Source organism: Ailuropoda melanoleuca, chromosome 5, assembly GCF_002007445.2.
Source record: "Ailuropoda melanoleuca isolate Jingjing chromosome 5, ASM200744v2, whole genome shotgun sequence".
In the NCBI taxonomy this organism is placed as follows: Eukaryota; Metazoa; Chordata; class Mammalia; order Carnivora; family Ursidae; genus Ailuropoda; species Ailuropoda melanoleuca.
The window spans coordinates 70,742,905-70,766,328 of NC_048222.1; the positions used below are offsets into that span (position 1 = coordinate 70,742,905).

General features: G+C 42.4%; 1 protein-coding gene and 1 long non-coding RNA gene across 4 annotated transcripts; one reads left to right on the plus strand and one right to left on the minus strand.

Annotated features, from left to right (window-relative positions):
• Positions 1 to 337: 337 nt before the first annotated feature.
• LOC105240173 lies at positions 338 to 22,227 on the minus strand. Of its 3 annotated transcripts, XR_004625736.1 has the most exons (7): positions 21,431 to 22,227; positions 18,093 to 18,255; positions 7,695 to 7,820; positions 6,797 to 6,994; positions 6,289 to 6,396; positions 5,799 to 5,892; positions 4,409 to 4,463 (listed from the first exon to the last, which is right to left on the minus strand). It is a non-coding gene; the product is annotated as an uncharacterized LOC105240173 (long non-coding RNA). The 3 variants fall into 3 exon arrangements; XR_004625737.1 differs by lacking the exons at positions 4,409 to 4,463; positions 21,431 to 22,227 and adding an exon at positions 338 to 794 and having other exon boundaries at positions 18,093 to 18,812; XR_859134.3 differs by lacking the exon at positions 21,431 to 22,227 and having other exon boundaries at positions 18,093 to 18,812.
• On the plus strand, positions 10,856 to 12,454 carry CHRM5 (cholinergic receptor muscarinic 5). The gene has a single exon (XM_002925206.4). It carries the CDS (start codon positions 10,856 to 10,858, stop codon positions 12,452 to 12,454), a length of 1,599 nt encoding a protein of 532 aa, XP_002925252.1.
• Positions 22,228 to 23,424: the final 1,197 nt, after the last annotated feature.

Genomic DNA, 23,424 nt, shown 5'->3' on the forward strand with positions numbered 1-23,424 from the left:
CAGAGGTTAACTGTGTGGTGAGACTCTCAGTTAATTTTTCCTTTTTTTCTCTTTTAATCTGATTTTCAAGAATGAATGTGTATAGGGGCACCTGGGTGGCACAGCGTTTAAGCGTCTGCCTTCAGCTCAGGGCGTGATCCTGGCGTTATGGGATCGAGCCCCACATCAGGCTCTTCCACTATGAGCCTGCTTCTTACTCTCCCACTCCCCTGCTTGTGTTCCCTCTCTCGCTGGCTGCCTCTATCTCTGTCGAATAAATAAATAAAATCTTAAAAAAAGAAAAAGAATGAATGTGTATAATGATTAAAATTATTCAGAATTCAGGGATCAGGAGGAGGTGTGGAGGAAGAGGGTGGGTCGGGTGAGAGGTGTGGCTGCAGCAGCAACTGGGATAGCACAGGGCAAAACCGGAATGGACGGAAGGGCGCAAGTCCTCGAGGGAACTTCCGTGGGAACGACTACGTGAGCTCACACTTCGGATCCGCCCGGTTAGGTGCGTGCTGCTGTCATCTTACTTCACAGATGAGAAGCAGCCCTAGAGGCTAAACTACTTGCCTTATGTGGTGGAGCTGGCGTTTTAACTCAAGCGGGCTCCCTCCAGTCTACTCTTGTGTGTGTATCTCTGTTTAGTAGGAATTTTTGAGACTCATCCATGATTTGGTAATTATATTCTTTTTTATTACTACATAGTAGTCCATTTTTTGTCCAGTCTATTCTTTTAACCAGAGGGAAGAAGAGCAGTTGGTTATATGGATACGTGGAAGCCATTTTTAACTTTGTATTACAGAAACCACCTAAAATAAAAAAACAAGGGTTAAAACTGCCATCATCCAATCAGCACAGCAAAACAAATGGCTTTTTCCCCCTTCCCAGTACTTTCTTATATCCATATATACTTAACACTGTTCATTGCTTCTAATTGTCAATCTGTGCCAGGCACACTGCTTGGTCCCGGAGATTAAAAAAAAAAAAAAAAAAAAGCCACTGTCCCTGCCTTCAAGTAGCTCACTTTCCACTTTCCCTAAGGAGGATAACCTTGTAAAATTAATGATTGCACTAGTGTGCTGAGTGCAATGAAAGGTTCAAGGCGAAGGCCCAAAGAAAGGAAAAAACCCACGCCTAAATGAGTAGTCCAAGGCCTTATGAGAAATAGACCCTTGAGCCAAGGCCTAATAGTTAAGTAGGAGTTTGCCTGGTTAATAAGTGGTATATGGGAGCTTTCTAGACAGAGGGAACTACTGAAGAATTATAAACTGCAGAGAAACGATCTCAAACATACTGACACAGAGCATGGTTGGGAACACTTCCTGTATAACACTTCACTTAAACCTCACAGCGGCTTTATAAGGTTATACTAGTGTCAGCCCTGTTTTCACATGAAGGATCTAACAAAGGAACTTCCATGATGACACAGCTAGTATGTAATTGGATTGGAACCTTGGGCAGTCTGGCTTCAGAGTCTATGCTGTTAACCACTACACTCTGAAAATCATTCTGTAGAGAATTAGAATCCTAGGCAGAGCCATTAGGAAACTACTGGAATAATCCCAGCCACAAATGATTAGGGCCTAAATGAAGTTGAGAGCCAAGGAGGCAAATAATGGGAGAATTGATAGGACCTCATGACCAGTTAGTTGTAAGTGGGGTGGGCAGAGGGTGAGAAGTTAGAGGTCATGCCCAGGTTTCTTGCTTGGTGATAGTTAATGATGCCATTGGCCAAAAGGGGGAATACAGTGTTGGGGAGATGTGTCAGGGAAGGTTGTCAGCATAACAGTATTTTTTAACATTGTATTATATATATTTTTTGTGTAACTTGTCTTAATGAACATTTTTGTCAGTGGAAACTTATTTTTTTTTAAGATTTTATTTATTTGTCAGAGCACGAGAGCCAGCAACAGGCAGAGGAAGAAACAGGCTCCCTGCTGAGCAAGGAGCCCGATGATGATGATGATGATGATGATGATGATGATGATGATGGTGGTGGTGATGGAATCGATCCAAGGCCCTGGGATCGTGACCTGAGCCGAAGGCAGATGCTTAACCAACTGAGCCACCCAGGCATCCCAGTGTCAGTGGACACTATTAATTCTTGCACAGTACATCAACTTTTTATTTTCCCTCTCCACTGATCCCCAGTCTTTCCCTTTGTTTTATTTCCTCAAACCTTATTTTCTTCATTTTTTTCCACGTCTCTACTTGTGAGATTAAGACGGTCAGTAGCACCAGGATTAAGTTATTCATCCCCATGCTCAACTCTCAAATTCAATAATCCCACCTCTAGGTAAACACTAAATGGGAAGATGATAATACTAACAACAGATGTATCCTGCTGTGCACCATTAAGGAGCTAAGAGGAGATACAGACAGATAGGAAAGACGTTTTTAAGAATGCATTGGACAGGGTGCCTGGGTGGCTCAGTCAGTTAAGTGCCTTGGCCAGGTTCTAGGATCAAATCCTGCCTCAGGCTCCCTGCTCAGCAGGGAGTCTGCCTCTCCCTCTGCCCCTCCCCCCTGCTTGTGCACCCTCTCTCTGTCTCTCTCTCTCTCTCAAATAAAATCTTAAAAAAAAAAAAAAAGAATGCATTGGACAAGCTGGACCCCCATCTCCTGTGTGGCCAGGAACTATGCTTTGGCACATTATCTCTTCCTAATTCTACATCCAGTGACATAAAGTTGGTAATTGAAATGGGTCACAGTAGGAATTTTTACACCACAGAAACAGGCAAATTTTTGCGAATCAGGGCTTTGTTGGAGGCGAGGGTATAACCAGTTATTAAATATTTACCAGCACACCACCAACTTGGGCTCTCACCATGAGGAAGATTCACATATTAATCTCACACCAGACAGAATATCACAGTTTCAACCTTGGCCCATTTAGGGCTGGATAATCTTTGTGGTGGTGGTTTGTCTTGTGCGTTGTAGAATGTTTAACTGCATCCCTGGCCTCTACCCACTAGCTGATACCCTCTAGCAACACCTCCCCCCACCAAGTCGCGACAACCAAAAATGTCTCCAGTTTTTGCCAAATGTCTCCTGACGGGCAAAATCAACCTGGATGAGAACCACCAGCAAAAGTTGATTTAACTACATAGCTATCCTACCAAAAGGCTCCAAAATTACGATTGAAAAGATGGACTTGTTTGTGGATAGTAAGAGCTAACATTTAGTTAACACTGACTTTGTGCCTGGCACTATTCCAAGCACTTTAAATGTACCTACTTTCAATCTTCAGAATATTCCTATAAGGTAAATACTATTATTGTTCCTATTTTACAGATAAGAAAACTGAGTCACAAAGGAGTTAAATAATTTGACAGAGTGGGATTCATCCCCGTTCAGTCTGGTTTCAGACTCTCTTCTTCAGTCTAGGCTGCTGATGCCACCAGATGGCCAGAGACTATATTACTCTCCCCTTCGCTGTCTGTCCAATTAAGCTTTTTCAATTCAGCCAGGAGTGTTTAGAAATGGAGAATTCTGAGATCCCCCTGCTAACACTTCCCAGCTGGAAAGACACCTCTAGCTGAAGTTCTTTTAATCAAGATGTTGAGTATGTTTTCCTCTTTGATTCTGATTCACTTGGAAAAGGAATCTATCATCAACAATGAAGATGGCATTCTTGCATTACAAAGAACCAGAGACCTTTTGATTTTATAAATAACAAAGGGAAGGAATCTTTTTTTAAATTATTTTTTATTATATTATGTTAGTCACCATACAGTACATCCGGAAGGATTCTTTTCTGCTATTGCTTTAACTTGATAGTCCTGATTTTAAACATATGCTATTGCATGAATAAAAAATTCAGTTTTCCCTTGGGTAGTATTTGTGAGATATCAAAAAGAAAGTGCTGAATTACATAGGGCAGTTCCATTAGAAAATAAACTGGACTTTTTGCATATTTTTAAATATATGTGACTTGATTTATTTAAAAAAGAAAAAAAAAGAGGCAGCTAATTCCTTAAGGCAATAGTTCTGAAAATGTGGACCAGCAACACAGCAACACCTGGGAACTTGTTAGAAATGCACATTCTCAGGCCTCACCCCAAATCAGAAAGGGGGTGAGGCCCAGCCATCAGTGGTTTACAGCCACACGCCATCAGGTGGTTCGGATGCATGCTCAAATTTGAGAGCCACTCAATCAAGGTTGTATGTGAGGCTTCAAACATCATAATTCCAGGAAACCCCATAATTCCTAGCCTGACACCATAGCGCTGCTAAGCTCTCACAGTTCGATGAAAGTGGATGTTATGACAGGACAAAAAAATAAAAAAAATTAAAAAATAATTAAAAAGCATTGTCCCTGGGGCACCTGGGTGGCGGTTAAGCGTCTGCCTTCGGCTCAGGGCGTGATCCCGGCATTATGGGATCGAGCCCCACATCAGGCTCCTCCGCTAGGAGCCTGATTCTTCCTCTCCCACTCCGCCTGCTTGTGTTCCCTCTCTTGCTGGCTGTCTCGATCTCTGTCAAATAAATAAATAAAATCTTTAAAAAAAAAAAAAGCATTGTCCCTTTGCAAATAAATTTTCATGTAACATATGGATCTTGCTGATCGTTCTCTTCATAGGCAGATTTTCTACAGTTTTGTCTATTTCTGATGCTTACTATATAAACAGTGCAAACTGGAAAACATCGATAAGGTCTCTCAAATGAGGTCTTTGTATTTCGTGGTGATTTTGAACTGCCGCAGCCACTGTGGAGGGGTGCTTGGGGCTGCAGGGGGAGGGCCATGGCAGGAGCTCTCCTTTCAGGCCAGAATCCCCAGCCTCTAACCTGGTGAGGATATGGGCGAGTGAACCGCCGGCCAGGTCACAAAAGTGTCCCGGCCTCTAGAACTGGAGTCAGGAAACCACCGAAAATGAATGGGGCAAACTCCTGACATGGAGAATTCATGACTTGGTTGCTCCATCTCTCTCCCTCCATCCCCGCTGTCAGCTGCTGACCTTGCTTTCTGTTTCACAGAGAAATGGAAGCAATCAGAATTTCCACCACAGCCATTACTCACAGCCTCTCTATATCAGTGCCCCTCTACCCTGCTGTGCCCACTCCTGTTACTACAAAGAGGTCTTGGCTCCGTGTCAGGCCCCTGCCTTTATTATTGCATGAGGTCCTATCCCTGCTCACGTGCTCAAGGACATCTCTCCAGCAACTGCCCCCATCCTCCTACACATCCGTTTTTCCCTGCCAATGGATCATTCACATCAGCATTCAAACATGCTAGGCTTCTGCCTCTCTTTAAAAACAAAAACAAAAACAAAACTCATGGCCCAGCTTCCTAATCCAATTTCTGCCGCACTTCTGTACTCCCTTCTATAGCAGAGGACCTCAGAAGAGCCATCAATAGTGCTGCCTCCAATCTCCTCCATTCACTCTCTCAGCCACTGCACAAGGCCTTTCCCACTCCCACCTCACCAAAGGACATCTCAAGGTCTCTGTGATCTCCATGTAACTAAGTCTGGCAGTCAGGCCCCAGGCCCAGGCTTTCTTGTTCTTTCTTGTTATATCCAACTCGTTTGATACAGTTCATCACCCTTCCTCCTTGATGCACTCTCTTGCTGCTGCTTCCAGAACGACACACTAGCCTCAGAATTCAAAAATAAACACATACACCACGTCTTTAAGTCTGTTGGGAAGACTTGGACAATACAGTGGGGAGCTCCTAGACTTCCACATTCTCTCATAAACCTGTTTTGGCAGTACCTGCCAGCTTTTCCATGTCATGGCCCACATAGGAGATGAACTTTGCCCAGTACTCTGGGATAATCAGTCAAGACTGATCCCAGCTGGAGGAGGCTCACCTGGGCACGTCCACGGCCTGATGGGGCACAGTGCATGCACCAAATGGCTCCAGTTTATGCCTTCATGTAACCCAATCCCATCTGCTTTCCTGTCCTACAGAGAAAATGCAGTCATTTGATGTCCTGGGTAATAGACTTCTGCCATAAATGTGGTACAAAGGCTCAACTTAATTCTTCTACCCTCTTTTTCTTAGAACTGTATAAGTCCAACTCCCTCACTTCAATGACTATTACGTATATCTTTTATATGCCCAATGAAATCTAGCACAGTAGTGAACAGAGAATATGTTTTTAAAAAACTTGTGTTAACAATAATATTGTAATAACTTTGTATGGTGACAGATGGAAACTACACTATTCATGTTAAGCATTTCAGAAAGAACTGTCAGATCACTATTTTGTACACCCAAAACCAGTATATTGTATGTCACCTATACTTCAGTTAAAAATAATAAACACATGTTAGAAATTTTAAAAGAGCATGCATTACCTTGAAATTCTGATCCAGATCTTATTGCTTTAGCGACATGAAGAAGTCATTTCTTAATCACCATGTATCTTCGGACAGTGTTCTATCAATCAAAAGAAGTTAGACCTACTTTAAAATACAAACAAAAAAGGCAAATTCAGAACCTCTTTTACTCACACATTCCATCACTGGAAGTTCTTCCTGACATCTAACCCCATGCCACCGTGTGTGTTTAAGCTGACTTTCTCTTGATTAATCCTTGAAAAGGGGGTGGGGGAAGAGCAGCTCATGAACACTCTACATAACAACATGAGCTGGTTATGATGATGTCCTGATATCATTGGATTGTAGAAGCTATTAAAGTTTCCATTATGGTTGCTATAGAAACAGTGAAGCCTGGTTCAGGCATAAAGCCTCTCAGAGAAAAGGTATTTCAGAAAAGCAAGGTCTAAGCTCACCTAGTGCAAAACCTCAGAAGTCATCAAGGCCACTCCACAATGAAAAGAATTCATCTGATACACATTGTTACCTTTTTTGGTTTTTGCGTTGGTTTGCTTCCTTTGTATAATTTATTGACAACAAAGATGCAAGAAACAATCTGCCAGAGTTGGGAACAAGGACAATTTGATGGTTCTGGGACTCTTCGTCTTCTGTTTGGTGGCAGAAGATAGACCTGGGGTGATTGTTTGCTCTCTGCTGATGCTGCCACCCTAGAAATAAACAGACTCTCCACAAAGTAGTGGAAAATGGGAACTTTTATTTATTTTTAAAGATTTTATTTATTTATTTATTTATTTATTTGAGAGAGAGAGTGAGCATGCACAATTGGGGGGGGCAGCGGGAGTGGGAGAGAATCTCAAGCAAGCTCTTCACCAAAAGAGTTGCTCAATGCAGGGCTCAATCTCATGACCTGGAGACCATGGCCTGAGTTGAAATCAACTCAGACACTCAACTGACTGAGCCACCCGGGTGTCCAAGGAGTAACTCTTATTGGTTTTTTGGGGGGTTGTGGAGGGAAATGAAATCTAAGTGGTTACCTGGGGAGTGAGAATTCATGAGTTCTTAGCTGGTTACTCAAACTTTAAAAGTTCCCATTTTCCAGGGGCGCCTGGGTGGCTCAGTCAGTTGAGTATCTGACTTTAACTCAAGTCATGATCCCAACATCCCGGATCGAGCCCCGCATCTGGCTCCCTGCTCAGTGGGGAGTCTGCTTCTCCCTCTGCCCCCCCAAATAAATAAATAAAATATTTTTTAAAAATAAAATTAAATAAGTAAACAGAGTTACTTCTCCATAAACCTAATCTTTTACTCAAAAACCTTTTAGTGGTTCAAAAGTTTATTGTGGAAGACTATTAGGCCTGAAACTCAGTTTTCACACTCAACTATCATCTACACAAAAAAATCAATCCTTCAGTCATGGAACCTACCTCATGTCCCATATGTCATTTTGACTGTGACAAGATCTGTCCATTCCCACCAGCTTAGGAATCAGGAAAAATCATCCTTTCAAACATGAGGCAGGGAAAAAAGGGAAAGAATAGAGAGAAGCAAACCTGGAAAGGAAGTATGTATTAAGTTCAAACAGGAGAAGTAAAAATTACTCAAATGTCCTCGAAGGGAGGGGGTATCCAAATGTTACTTCACGTTTCAGTTAGAAAATTCCAATTTAACAGCACCATTGTAAGCTACGGTTCCCCTTTTCTGGGAAGTTCAGATATTCTCCTCAGTCTTGCTATTTAAAATAGAGTCCACGGGTCAGCAGCACAGAGAGAGCCCTCAGGAGTGTTTGAGAAATGTGGGATTGCACACTCCACCCTCGTGCAGCTTCACTGAACCCTCCAGGTAACTCATAATAAGCATGTTACATTTTGAGCAGCACTGATCTAGTCCTGGAGATGTCTTCGTTTCCAACGTGTTCCCAGACGATGCTAGTACTGGCCATCTATCGACTGCACCTTGAGGTGCAAGGATCTAGAGAGGTCACTGGTTTTCCATCCTGGCTGCAGGGGAGAATCACCTCAGGAACTTCAAAACGACATGGATGCCCAAGTCTCTCCCACATAGATTCTTGGGAACATCTGGGGTGGGACCTAGACATTGGTATTTTTCAACAGCTCCCAGATGGTTCTAATGAGCTGCCTGTGGTGAGATCCATTTACCTAGACTAACCCTTCATTTTATAATAATTAAAACCCCAAACTGACATCAGAATAGGATGTGGCGGTTTCTCTACATTACCTCATTTCTCCACTTCCTCGCCAACACCTGTTGTTTCCTGTGTTGTTAATTTTAGCCATTCTGACAGGTGTGGGGTGATACCTCTTTCTAGTTTTTGATTTGCATTTCCCTCATGATCAGTGATGTTGAGCTTGATGCCTCCTTTTGCCTTTGGGCTTACAAATAAGCTCTTCCGTGCTGAGGCTGCAACCCTGTTCCCCCGGCCCACCCACCCACATCCTCTTTGCCTAGATAAAGCTCATTCATTCATGCTTCAAGTCTCAGCTTATACATCTTTTCCTCAAGAGCAGTGATTGCCCACATGGCATGCTTTGAAGGTCATCAAGAAGATTCTCCTTTCACTATCTATCATCATATCATGGTGTCTGGAATTTTGTAATTAAAATAGCATTTTTCAGGGGTGCCTGACTGACTCAGTTGGTGGAGCACATGACTCCTGCTCTCAGAGTCGTGAGGTCAAGCCTCACGTTGGGCATAGAGATTACTTAATAAAAGAAAATTTTAATGGTATTTTTCATATATCATCAAATATATATTGCATGCATATGTTATATCTCTGGAAGGAAAGATAAGAAATGGTGGTAATGGTGGTTACCTCCAGAAAAGGGAAATTGGGAGCTTGGAGGTCAGAGATGGGAGACCTATCTTTTACCATTTATACTTTTATAGCCATTGAAGCTTTTTATCATGTACATATATGTTTAATCTAGAAAAGGAAATTTTACTTTTATTTTTAAAAGCTGGAATTTGTCAGTGGATGTTGATTAAATTATATTATATCCATTAAGTAGGATAATGTGCAGTCATCAAAATGAAAAAAGAGCTCTGATCCAAGAGACATGCTGATAGAAAAGATGTCTGTTGGGGTGCCTGGCTGGCTCAGTCAGAGGAGCATGTGGCCCTTGATCTAAGGGTCACAAGTTTGAACCCCACTTTGTGTACAGAGATTACGTTAAAAAAAATCTAAAAAAAAAAAAGATGTCTATGATGCTTTGTTAAGTAAAAAACAAAATTCAGAGTGTAAACATTAAAAAGTCACCCATTTAAAAATAATTGTTTTTAAATATTTGTTAATATGTGCATAGGGGAAAGCATTGATTACCTCTGCAAGAGGCTTATTTTCTAAGCTATACATTTTGACATTGCTTGAACTTTTACAGGGAGATTTTTTTTTAAAGATTTTATTTATTTATTTGACAGAGATAGAGACAGCCAGCGAGAGAGGGAACACAAGCAGGGGGAGTGGGAGAAGAAGAAGCAGGCTCATAGCAGAGGAGCCTGATGTGGGGCTCGATCCCATAACGCCGGGATAACGCCCTGAGCCGAAGGCAGACGCTCAACCGCTGTGCCACCCAGGCGCCCCTACAGGGAAATATTAATTTACAATCAGAAAATAAAATAATTTACGGGGCGCCTGGGTGGCTCAGTTGATTGGGTGTCTGCCTTTGGCTCAGGTCATGATCTCCAGGACCTGGGATGGAGCCCCACCTCAGGCTGCCTGCTCAGCGGGAAGCCTGCTACTCCCTGTTCCTCTGCGCCTCCCCCTGCTTGTGCTCCCTCATGCTCTCTCTCAAATAAATAGATAAATCTTTTTTAAAAATTTAAATCATTTCTATTACATCACAAATGGCTCAAGAATGGGGGCAGGTCATCATCTTCAGCAGCTGGGGGAAATTTCAAACCCTCTGTGCACACAGGGAGTTCATACATTAAGTCAGGGAGAAGTGTCATAATACAGTCTTGCCTCACAACAGTGCCTCAATAATGTTTAATAATTGAATCTATCATTAAATTCAATGATGTTTAGTAGTGGGACTATAGAATAGATATAACTCTTCTCTTTCCCCAGGGCATGATAGACTAGGTACGTATCACTGGGAACTCAGAAAACAGAGTGTCTGCCCCTAAATCCGTTGCAATCAAAAGTAACTTCACATCACCTGCTTTCTTCTCTTTATTGCTCCCCAGTTACCCCAATTCCTTTTCCTTCCCTCTCGTCTTCACAGCCCTCTTCTTTAAATTGCCTATTTGAACCACAAGAGGGGAGCAGCCTCAAGTACAAGAAAGGCTCTCAGGCACCGGTACTTCTAAAAAGCAAAGGGATGCTGCTGCTCCAAAACGGCACCCAAACGTCTAGGCATTGCAGCATCTCGCTCTGAATATGTGTTAATATTCTATTGTAACGATGTATTCTATGGTAATATTGTATCGTAAATGATAAACAATGAGTGGAAAAAGATCCATGCTGGTGAGTGGAGCTAATATATTTCCCTCTCTTCCAGATGCTGACCAAGAAAAGGTGAGATAGAAAAGAGATGGTCTAGAACCCAAGACTTCATCCTAATTCAGGATGGAAGGGGAATCTTACCACAATACAACCACTGTCAATGGCACCCCGGTAAGTCACCAGCCTTTGGAACGCCATGGGCTGTGGGAAGTCATCACCATTGCAGCCGTGACTGCCGTGGTAAGCCTGGTTACCATTGTGGGCAACGTGTTAGTCATGATTTCCTTCAAAGTCAATAGTCAGCTGAAGACCGTTAACAACTACTACTTGCTCAGCTTAGCCTGTGCAGATCTCATCATTGGGGTCTTCTCCATGAACCTCTACACTACCTACATCCTCATGGGGCGCTGGGTCCTCGGGAGTCTGGCTTGCGACCTCTGGCTCGCCCTGGACTACGTGGCTAGCAATGCTTCCGTCATGAACCTTCTGGTGATCAGTTTTGACCGTTACTTTTCTATCACAAGACCTCTGACGTATCGGGCCAAGCGTACCCCAAAAAGGGCTGGCATCATGATTGGCCTGGCCTGGCTGATCTCCTTCATCCTCTGGGCCCCAGCAATCCTCTGCTGGCAGTACCTGGTTGGGGAGCGGACGGTGCCACCAGACGAGTGCCAGATCCAGTTCCTGTCCGAGCCCACCATCACTTTCGGCACTGCCATTGCTGCCTTCTACATCCCCGTTTCCGTCATGACGACCCTCTACTGCCGAATCTACCGGGAGACGGGGAAGCGGACCAAGGACCTGGCTGACCTCCAGGGCTCTGACTCCATGGCCCAAGTGCAGCCAAGAAAGCCGGCTCATCGGGCTCTGCTGACATCCTGCTTTAGCTGCCCTCGACCCACACTGGCCCAGAGGGAAAGGAATCAAGCATCCTGGTCGTCCTCCCGCAGGAGCACCTCCACCCCTGGGAAGCCATCCCAAGCCACTGGCCCAAGCACCGAGTGGGCCCAAGCCGAGCAGCTCACTACCTGTAGCAGCTACCCTTCTTCAGAGGATGAGGACAAGCCTGCCACTGACCCTGTCTTCCAAGTCGTCTACAAGAGTGAGGCCAAGGAAAGCCCAAGGGAAGAATTCAGTGCCGAAGAGACCAAGGAAACGTTTGTGAACGCTCAAGCTGAAAAAAATGACTATGCCACCCCAAAATACTTCTTGTCCCCAAGTGCTGCTCATAGACCCAAGAGTCAGAAATGTGTGGCCTATAAGTTCCGATTGGTGGTAAAAGCTGATGGGACCCAGGAGACTAACAATGGCTGTCGCAAGGTAAAAATCATGCGCTGCTCCTTCCCAGTGTCCAAGGACCCTTCAACGAAAGGCCTGGATCCTAACTTCAGCCATCAAATGACCAAACGAAAGAGAATGGTCCTTGTCAAGGAAAGGAAAGCAGCCCAGACCTTGAGTGCCATTCTCTTGGCTTTCATCATCACCTGGACCCCTTATAACATCATGGTCCTGGTTTCCACCTTCTGTGACAAGTGTGTCCCTGTCACCCTGTGGCACTTGGGCTACTGGTTGTGCTATGTCAACAGCACCGTCAACCCCATTTGCTATGCCCTCTGCAACAGAACCTTCAGGAAGACTTTTAAGATGCTGCTTCTTTGCCGATGGAAAAAGAAAAAAGTAGAAGAGAAGTTGTACTGGCAGGGGAACAGCAAACTCCCTTGAAAAGTTAGCAATTCCCCTCAAAAGAGGTCAATTTCCTTTGAGGATGAGTGAGCTGATTCTGGTATATTTATTTTCAAAAAAGACATCTGTCATTTTGGGCACCTGGGGACTTTGTAAAGGCTTGAGATCACCAAAAGGAAGGAGTCACAGCTGCCACAAGTGCTGCCATATTGAACGATTCTTGCCTATGACCAAGGTCACCTGGTGCCACTGGAGTTTGCCATTGAAGTGAAGAGACAGACGTGTGTCCCCTCACAGGAGTAGGAACGCTGGGTCACATTTATTCCCTAACCTTTGGGGAGCAGCAGGGACTGGGTAGAAACTTTCCCTGTGGAAACCTGTATTGAGGTTTTGTGCAATATGTGTCTATGAAGTCGTCTCCTATCAGTGAGAACTGGGAGACTGTGTCACCTGTTAACAAGAGTGATGTCCACTTCTAAGACTCTATTTGTTTATAAACTGTTCAGTATTATGCAGCTATTACGTGTTTTGTACTGTGGTATGTCTTTCTGTCCCTACATCTGAGTGAAGCTCTGCTCTTTCCTTTCACAACCGATGCCAATTTCTGGTACCCACTGAAACCATGCTGGTCCCATGTTACCATCCTCCTCTCAGAATCCTGAGTCTGGAAGGATGCTGAAACCTGACCCCACCCGGTCCTATAGAGGGGCCTCTACTCTGCTAATTAAGATGGTCAAGTCTCCACAGTTATGTCAGTTTTTACCAGTGGGAATTTTTTCGTTTTACCTAAACAAATATTGCGCATTCTATTTTGTGTCCATGTGGGCTAATTATTCGTGCTCTGTCCTAAGACTACTTCACTGCATAAAGATCTTCTCTGGGCCATGTAATCACGATTCCTTTGTTTTCAGAGGCCTTACTTTCTAATCGTTCACAAGGCCAACCTGCGGCAAAATGTGGAAAACAAATTTGGTGTCACTCCACGCTTCCGAAATTCTTCCAGAACTCTTTTGCCAGCCTCCTATTTCCCTCATCCAGACGCAGGTCACAGCCACACACAAGCAGGTCACCATGCTGCCTCCAGCCAGAAGTGCTGTTTGGAGGGACAGCCGGGGAAAGGCTTTCTTTTTTTCTTTCTTTTTTTTTTTTTTTAACTAGGTCCTTCAAATCATGGCTCAGAAATGACTTATTCATTCCTCTTCAAATTCACTAGCAAAGATGAGAAGCTCAGAAAAGTACACTTGAGGTCTAGTGAAACTGGCTATAGTCATTAAAGCAGAAGTGTCATCTTGAAAAACAAAATGTAGATCACAGTAATCTATAGAAATAAAAGTTATCAACATAACATGCATTAGAGTATCAAAATGATCAAAAACTAAATTTAACTGAAATTTCTGTGTATATAAACAAACCGAATCCAAGGTGGTTTTTTTGAAAATTCTGAGACTATACCAACATGCAAGAAACAAACTATAAAGCAGCACACACAATGAGTCAAAGACCCACAAGGAAAGCAGGCAGTGCAGTACACAGCAAGGGTTTTAAAGATGAGGCCCCCCTGTCAGACAGAACCTCGGCTGATGACATGTGCGGCTGTGTTTTAACATCTCCAGCCTTCAGTTCACGTAATGTAGGCCAGTTGTTTGCACCCTCATTTGCACCTGTGGGGGATGTAACGGTGTCACTTTAGTGGTCCTGGGAATGACATATGTCCTTGAGTCTAGGAAAGCTTCCACTGACCACTGAAGAGAGAGTCAGCCTGTTATACCAAGTCCCAGGAAGGCTTGCGGGCAGGACAAAGCAGGTGTGCCCCAGCCTCTCCCCAAGCCTTGTGGGGACTTGATAATGTGAAGCTGAAATGTTCTAGAAGCAGTGTAGCTCCTGAGGCTTTGTGAAGGGCAGGCTGACACCTGCCAAGAATTTCATAGAGAATTATTACTTAATTGGCTCAGTTCCCCAGGAGAGATGCTCTCAGGCCTGGGTGATGCCAACAGGGTGTGACTTCATAAGCAAACCGGCTCTACCAGCTCTAGATAAACCGTTGCTTCTTTGAGGTTAAGACTGATTCCTAACAAAAAGGAAAACCCCTCCAAGAGCACTTTGAGCCTACACTGGGCATTCACTGTTCACAGTAGAGAGAGACACAAGTTAATTCAAATGAAAGAATGCAGAACTGGGGGGCAGGGAGGGAGGAGCACTGGGGTACATTTTTCATACTCCACAATTGCCTAGGACTTAGCCTTTTCTGTTTCTGTTTTGTGAAATTAATTGAGAGGCCTATGTTTCCTTTTTTATCACTGGCTTTGGGAGGCAGCCAGTTTTACATACTACCTATGCCCCTTAACATAGACCCCCCCAAAAAAAAAAAGATTGGGGGGAGAAACTAGACTTCTTTAGAATAGGGCCTGTGGTGGGGTCCTCAGCATGAACAGATCCAATTGTAAACTACAGGGACCTGGCGGGTGGGTGGGTGCGTGGGTGTGTGGGGCATGGGCTGATCTTAGGCCTTCTATGCTCCCGGTCTCCCAAGCTCTGTGTATGGTAACCTATGTACAGCTTTGACTCGTTTACCTACTAGATGCTGCTATGTTGCCGACATTGTGGTCTGTTTCCCCCTGACTGTGAATTTGATGGCTTGTTGAGGAATCTGTTTGCCATACAATTTTTGTTAAATATTCCTGGCCTCTGTTGTGCTCCTTTAGGGGAATGTCCCTTAAGAGCAATGCTGATGTTTGCCTCTTTGTAATTGTGAAATCTGTACCTAATCTCTGGATTGGACTAACCAGTGGTCTGCTGTAAATACTGGAATTACAACAAAGGATGTGGGACTAGGCTGCTTTTCTGTATCGTAATAGTATTATTCTGGATAATAAAGAAATTTAACCGTACAGTAGTCCAATGCAAAGCGTTTAAATAAAAAAATGCGTGGCATCTAGCTGGCTCAGTCAGAAGAGCGTGCAGCTATTGATCTTGGATTCATGGGTTCAAGCCCCACTTTGGGTGTAGAGATGACCAAAAAAAAAATAATAATAATACACACACACACACGTTCATAAGAACATGGTCAGGGTCCCGGCTGGCTCAGTTGGAAGAGCATGCAACCCTTCATCTCAGGGTCATGAGTTGGATCCCCACATTGGGTGCAGAGATTACTCAAATAAATAGATAAAAATGAAAAGTTTTTTTTTTTTTTTTTTTAAAGAAAACGGACTCAGGTTCGCTTGACAGATCCACCTACATGAGAGGTCCTACACACATCTGCATGTTCTGGTCTTTTAAGAAGGGAGGTGTTGGTACACAATGTGCAGACAGGACCCTCTCACTACCTTTGCGATCTCCCCTTGTCCGCTCAGTTCCCAATGACCAGATGAAGAAATAATGATGACCACATTCTTGTGGCTGAAAGGCTTCTCTCTCCCTCCAGGAAAGGGGAGGTGGGGCAGACCCTGCCACAGAACAGAACAGCAGCATTTCCTCAGAGCCGGAGCCCCGGTCATTCATTTCCATTGTAAATGGTACTAACTTCCACTTCCCCAACACCATTTCACCAGGGAAGTCTGAGATTATGCGCACTCCTGCCCAACAAGGAATCCAGATTTGTGAGTGGGAGCAGGAAGGGAAAAAAGTTTTTTAAGTATCACGGAAGGAGCCAGAAGGAAAAAAAAAAAAAACAACATAAAACTTTTCTTGAAATAATTTTAAGCTTAAAAGCTGCAAGACTAGTATAAAAAATTCCTTATCCTTCACCCACATTTCCCAATTGTTAACACTTTGCCACATTTGTGATCTGTCTGTGCGTGTATGTGTGTATGTGTGCGTGTACACATAGATTTTTTTTCCTCAACCATTTGGAGTAAGTTGTGGATATCATGTCCATCGACCTTTAAATACTTCAGTGGGTATTTCTTAAGAACAAGAAGATTATCTAACATAACCACAATACAAATATTTTTTTAAAAATCAGGAAATGTTGGGGCGCCTGGGTGGCACAGCGGTTGAGCGTCTGCCTTCGGCTCAGGGCGTGATCCCGGCGTTATGGGATCGAGCCCCACGTCAGGCTCCTCTGCTATGAGCGCTTCTTCCTCTCCCACTCCCCCTGCTTCTGTTCCCTCTCTCGCTGGCTGTCTCTATCTCTGTCGAATAAATAATAAAATCTTTAAAAAAAAATCAGGAAATGTAACATTGCTAAAATATTATTATGTAATACATAGTTACATAACTGTGATATATTCCATACTCAAATTTTGCCTGTTGTCCAAAATAATGTCCTTTATAAGGATTTCTTTTCCAGTTCAAGATCACACATTGCATTTAGTTCTCATGTCTCTTTAGACTCCTTTAATCTGGAAATGGTTCTCAGTTTTCCATTGTCTTTCATGACATGGTCATTTTTTAAAGTACATTCCATCCAATTAAAAAAAAAATTTCCATGAGTTTGGGTTTGTCTCGTGTTTCCTTATTAGATTCAGTTTCATTTGTTTGCTTGCTCTGACTTGGGCAAGAACATCACAAATGTGCTATCGTCTCCCCAGTGCATCACAGAAGGAGAACATGATGTTGTTTTATCCCGTTACTGGTAACATTAACATTGATTACTTGATTAAAGTGTTCTCCCACCCAACCACCCCCAGTTCTCTCCACTATAAATTTTCCTATTTTCCCCTCTGTATTTAATAATTATAAGGAAGAGACTTTGATTCTATGTAAATTCCCTGTGGGTCATCAAGTTTTCACCCAATAATTGCAGCGTCTATTCATTTATCCTCATCCAAATAAGTTATTACTGTAATAATAGCCAAATGGTTGGCATTCTATTGTCAAGAAGACTTTTTCTTTTTCTTTCTTCCTTTCTTTCTTCCTTTCTTCCTTACTTTCTTCCTTTTCTCTTTCTTTTTTCTCTTTTCTTTCTTTTTCTTCTCTTTTTACCTTACCTTACCTTACCTTACCTTACCCTTACCCTTACCCTTACCTTACCTTACCTTTCTTTCCTTATTATCATTATGGACTCCTGAACTCTTTACTTTTTAAAGATTTATTTATTTATTTTAGAGAGAGTGGTGGGGGCGGGGGGAGGCAGAGGGAGAGGCAGAGAATCTCAAGTCAGACTCCCTGCTGAGCACAGAGCCTGACACAGGGCAAGGCTCAAGCTCACAACCCTGAGAGCATGACCCAGCTGAAATCAGGAGATGGATGCTAAACTGACTGTGCCACGCAGGTGCCCATGGACTCTTGAACTCTTATATTAGTAACTGGTTAAAACTTATTACTGTCATTATTTTGATGCTCACATTGTCACAAAGCAGGGAAAACCCCTTCAAGATGACCCCTGTGACCCTTTGACATATCCTGAATATTTCTGACCGCTCCTCCACTTTCTGGTACACCAAGATGTCCCAGGCTCGACTTTTCTATCCCCGTCCCAGACCAGGAGTCAGCTATTTTCCCAGGAGTGTTGGCTTTAGGGGCACCTGGCTGGCTCAGTTGGTAGAGCATGTGACTCTTTATCTCGGGGTCATGAGTTCAACCACACATTGGGGATGGAGCCTACTTAAAATTAAAAAAAAAAAAAAGGAGTGCTGGTTTTATTAAGTAGACAATGATACCTGACTCAGATCTGGACTTAAGATATATTCATTGCTACTGAGCTCTTTCAGAACTTAGAAAAACGTACACTTACTAAAAATGAGTTCATACTGACATCTGCAATTCCAATCAGATAGGACAGGATTCTTGCCACTCCAAAGAGCATCTGCTGTCTCCAACAGTGAGAATCATCATTTCCTCATTTGCTCAATTTTGCTCCATCCTTCAATAGCTTCAGAATTGTGGAACCCGTATCACTGTGAAAAACCAACCTTTTAGTAAAGTTCCAAAATTTGTTTGTGGTTCTTCCATCTGAAGACTGAAGGTAGATAGTCAGTTATTATGTTCAATAATTGCTTGTGTTAATCTTTTTTTATTTGAAATCAGTTGGATTTGTTTGTATTCAATTTAGGAGTTTTATATTCTTACTTATTTTATTTTTTTTTTGAACAAGTAAAATGTTAACATGGTTGTAAAAGTCAGTACTACACAAAAAGATGTACTCAGAGAAGTGTCACTCCTTTCCCTACCCTTTTCATCCCATTCCCACCCCCTCTCATACATAACAAATTCTCTGAATTTTTGCTTCTTTTTTTTAAACAAACTCTTTCAGTTATTTCTTCAAGTATTTGCATCCATATTTTAAAATATCCTGCATATACTTTTATTTTGACATTTTTAGTTTAAGAAAATATCTACTGACTTATTTGCCAATGTCTTACCAGATAAAGGGCTAGTATCCAAATCTATAAAGAATTTATCAAACTCAACACCCATAAAAGAAAAAATCCAGTCAAGAAATGGTCAGAAGACATGAACAGACATTCCTCCAAAGAAGACATACAAATGGGCAACAGACACATGAAAAAATGCTCAACATCACTCGGCATCAGGGAAATACAAATCAAAACCACAATGAGATACCACCTCACACCAGTCAGAAATGACTAAAATTAACAACACAGGAAACAACAGGTGTTGGCGAGGATGTGGAGAAAGGGGAACCCTCCTACATTGTTGGTGGGAATGCAAACTGGTGCAGCCACTCTGGAAAAGAGTATGGAGGTTCCTCAAAAAGTTAAAAATAGAACTACCCTATGATCCAGCAATTGCACTACTAGGTATTTACCCAAAAGATACAAACATAGTGATTCATAGGGGCACATGCACCCCAATGTTCATAGCAGCAATGTCCACAATAGCCAAACTATGGAAAGAGTCAGGATGTCCATGGACAGGTGAATGGATAAAGAAGATGTGATACACACACACACACACACACACACACACACACACAGGAATATTACTCAGCCATCAAAAGGAATGAAAGCTTGCCATTTGCAACAACATGGATGGAACTAGAGAGTATCATGCTAAGTGAAATAAGTCAGTCAGAGAAAGACAAATACCAGATGATTTCACTCATATGTGGAATTTAAGAAACAAAACAGATGAACATAGGGGAAGGGAAGAAAAAATAAGATGAAAATTGAGAGGGAGGCAAACCATAAAAGACACTGAACTCTAGGAAACAAACTGAAGGTTGCTGGAGGGGAGGTGGGTCGGGGGATGGGGTAACTGGGTGATGGGCATTAAGGAGGGCACTTGATGTAATGAGAACTGTGTGTTATATACAACTGATGAATCACTAAATTCTACCTCTGAAACTAAAAAAAAAAAAAAAAAAAAAAAAAAAAGAAAGAAAGAAAAAAAGAATAAAATAGTGTACCAAACTATACATATGACTATATAAATTAATTTTCCCAGGTTTTTATAATAAAACTGAATGTCTTCTATAATGAAAGAAAAAAGAAAATATCTACTGACTTTCTACCATCAGAAATTAAGATTGGACTCTTACACCATGCTGGCTAATTCCCAAACACCAATCCCTCCAGCATTCTATTTACAAAGCTGTGCATATATGGGTACCTCGAGGAAGTGATCGCTTTTTGGGTACTGGGTTAACAGCACTCTATCAAGCTAAGGATGTGGACCCTAGAGAAGAATACACATTCTACGCCTTGTTTGAGGATCTGCAGACACTGAGAGCTGAGGAAACCAAGTAGAACAAGTTCAACAACTCTGGAGACCTTAAGTAATCACAGGCAAAAGACTGACACTTAAATATTCATATTACAATCAAAGAGGGCACATCCACAGGGTAAATTATCCTCCCAATGAGCGGTAGTCCCCCATCTCCTTTGATGAATTAATGGGGGAGGGGGCAGGGAAGGGTTACAACTTTAAATTTATTGTGATTAGGCAAAGAAAGCCAAGGCCTAACTCTGCTCACTGGGCATGACCATCATCCAGACTTGTCTACATTAGTGTGCTTTATGGCAATCTATTTCTCCATAAAGTTCTAATCTTATTTTATATGGCCCTTGAAAGCCTCTACCACTAGAAGAGCAGTTCTCCAAAGTTTCATTCCCAGTCGTTGGCAATGATTTTCTAGAGAGTTATCTTGCATAAAGGCATTTGCAGTGGTATCCTAGTAAAGGAATGGGCACGCTTACCTTCAACAAAGAGCAACTCATACTCAACCCACTTATCCCCAGTATCAGTAGCTGGGAGGTGGTGCCTAATTTTCATAGTCCTACAGATACCCAAAGATAGGTTTATAGTCCAGCCACTTTCAATCAATATCCATGAAGCTACTGACCATGATATGCTAACTACAGCCAAGTTCTCCTAGGGTATGCTACAGTAGACTGCAGTGGAAAAAACACTACCAGCCAGAAGACAGCAAAGAAGAAACGGGAATACAGATAAACCTGGGAAGTAAAGTCTACTCTTCTTCCTAAAAATCTAGATTGCTGTGGTTGAACATCTTTTGACAGGTCCTTTATACCCAGAAGTAGGGTCTATGCAGGAGGATCGAAACAAAAAATGATACTAAGTTTTGTTTCATAGTCACTATATTTAGTAACATAGTGATTAATAAAATGACACATATTTGCTTGGGAAATAAATAAGCAAATCACAAAAAATTACAAGAAATTCTATAACTTCTGCTAAATATCTCAGCATTTATCCTTGTAGTCTTTTTTTCTATGTACAGACATACACTTATTAAAACTCACAGAACTGCTATGTATAGTTCAGCAATTTACATGGTCATACCTTGCAGGAAGTATCTACCTACTCAAGCTCTTCTAAAGCAGAAAATCTTAAGGCTCCAATTAACATGCGGAGCCCCCTTCCATAACTAGATTAGAAAGAGGTTACTTCTGTCCTTTCTCATCTTTGTTAGACACACACACAATACTCAGCCCTCTACAGCTCTGAACTTTGAGAAGAACCGATCATTAACTAGAGAGGTATTTTTTTAACTTATAAAGTCTAATATTTAAAATAACTGTATTTGTTTCCTAGGGCTGCAGTACCGCAAACCGGGTGGCTTAAAACAATAGCAATGTATTCTCTCACAGTTCTGGAGGCTGGAAGTCCAGTCGATATCCAGGTATCAGCAGGGCCATGCTGCTAGGCAAGGAGCGGGGGAAGGACCTGTCCAGGCCCTGGTAGCCTCAGGTCTTCCCTGGCTTGTCGGTAGCTGTCTCCTCCTGTGTCTCTTCAGTGTCATCTTCTCTCTGTGTCTATCTGTCTCTGTGTCCAAATTTCCCCTTATATAGAAATACAAGTCATACTAGATTAGGTCACACTAAAGATCTCCTTTTAACTTGACTACCTCTATAAAGACCCCATTTCCAAATAAGGTTACGTTCTGAGGTACTGGGGTTTAGGGCTCCAGTATTCCGGTGGGACACAACTGAACCCATAGCAATAACCAAGCAAGAAAGACACTTTCTTATTTTATAGATGAACGAACTGTAGACCAATGCTGAGTAGTATCAAATGGGAAGGATTTCAGGGTCATTACTGAGAAGACAAGGGGTGTCCTCAACTGCCTTACAGAGGCCTGGCGGGTCAAAGCTGTCTTGACTGGCATAAGACAGTTACCTTTATTTATTTTTTATTCTACACGTCTATTTTTTTTTCCAGAGGTATTTTTATTTTCCTTATTTTTAAAATTTTTCATTTCTTTTTTAAGTTTAATTCCAGTTAGCTAACACAGTGTAATATTAGTTTCGGATGTACAATACAGTGATTCCACACTTCAGTGTATCACCTGGTGCTCGACAGGACAAGTGTCCTCCTTAATCCCCATCACCAGTTTCCCCCAACTCCCCCCACCCCTCCTCTGATAACCATCAGTTTGCTCTACAGAATTAAGAGTCTGTTTGGTGGTTTGTCTCTCACTCACTCTTTGTTCCCCCCTTTGCTCATTTGTTTTGTTTCTTAAATTCCACATGAGTGAAATCATCTGGTATTTTCTTTCTCTGACTGACTTATTTCATACCTAGTATTCTTTAGATATGTATTTTTAAGATTTAGTTTATTTTTGAGAGAGAGAGAGCACGTGAGTAGGGGGAGGGGCAGAGGGAGAGGCAGATTCCCCCACTGAGCGCAGAGCTCAACCAGGGGCTTGATCTCACAAACTTGAGATCATGATCTTAATGGAAACCAAGAGTCAGACGCTTAATCAACTGAGCCCCCCGGGCACCCCGACACCTAGGATTTTTTACATACATGTTTGTCTCTGCTCTCCTGCCCTGAAAAAAATGCATGAAACTCAAGAAATGAAACCAGATTTTTAAAGGTCCTTTTCTGTGTGCAAGGAGAACCTCTGGAGGCTTTAGGCCCTCACATCTTGAGCCTAGCTGAGGGTACGCTCTCTGAGACGCCAACTCAAAAATTCTTCAAAGGAAAGTTTCCTTCCTCAATGCCTAGCATCACCTCTCTGGGAGACCAGAGGGTTTAAATCTCAGAACAGGACAAAATAAAGACCTTGGGCTACTTATTATCTATAATCAGGATGAATGCCATTAAGTCGATACTGACCAATTTCTTACAAGTGTTCATGAAAGCATTCGGGGTTTTATCCCTACAGTGAATAGGTTCTATCCAAAATCAGGAACCCTCATTTCATTTTTACTCATAATCATTTTTCTCGTTCCTCCACTTTTCACGGTAGCCACCATCTCCAAGTGTCCCAAACCTTTGCACCCTCTTTCCTTCACCATCTTCTTAGATTCAAGAGCCATGATGAAGGCAACTTGATTTCTCCTTTGTTTGATTACTCATTTGTTCAGCAAATAATTACTGATCTGCGTGGGAACCTTAGGATACAGAGAAGAATAAGATACTGTCCCTGCTCCCCAAGAACACAGACTAACAGAATGAAGGACAGAACAACTACAGTACAGAGAATCTGTCCAATGCTGGCTGAAGGCTCTTCTTCCCAAGTTTCAACGAAAGTCTCCCTTCTCCAGACTTCTTTGTTCGTACTCTATGGTGCAAAAGGGGAAACTAGCACTTGAACTTCACAAGGTATACCTTTACATGACTGAAAGGAGAAGGTG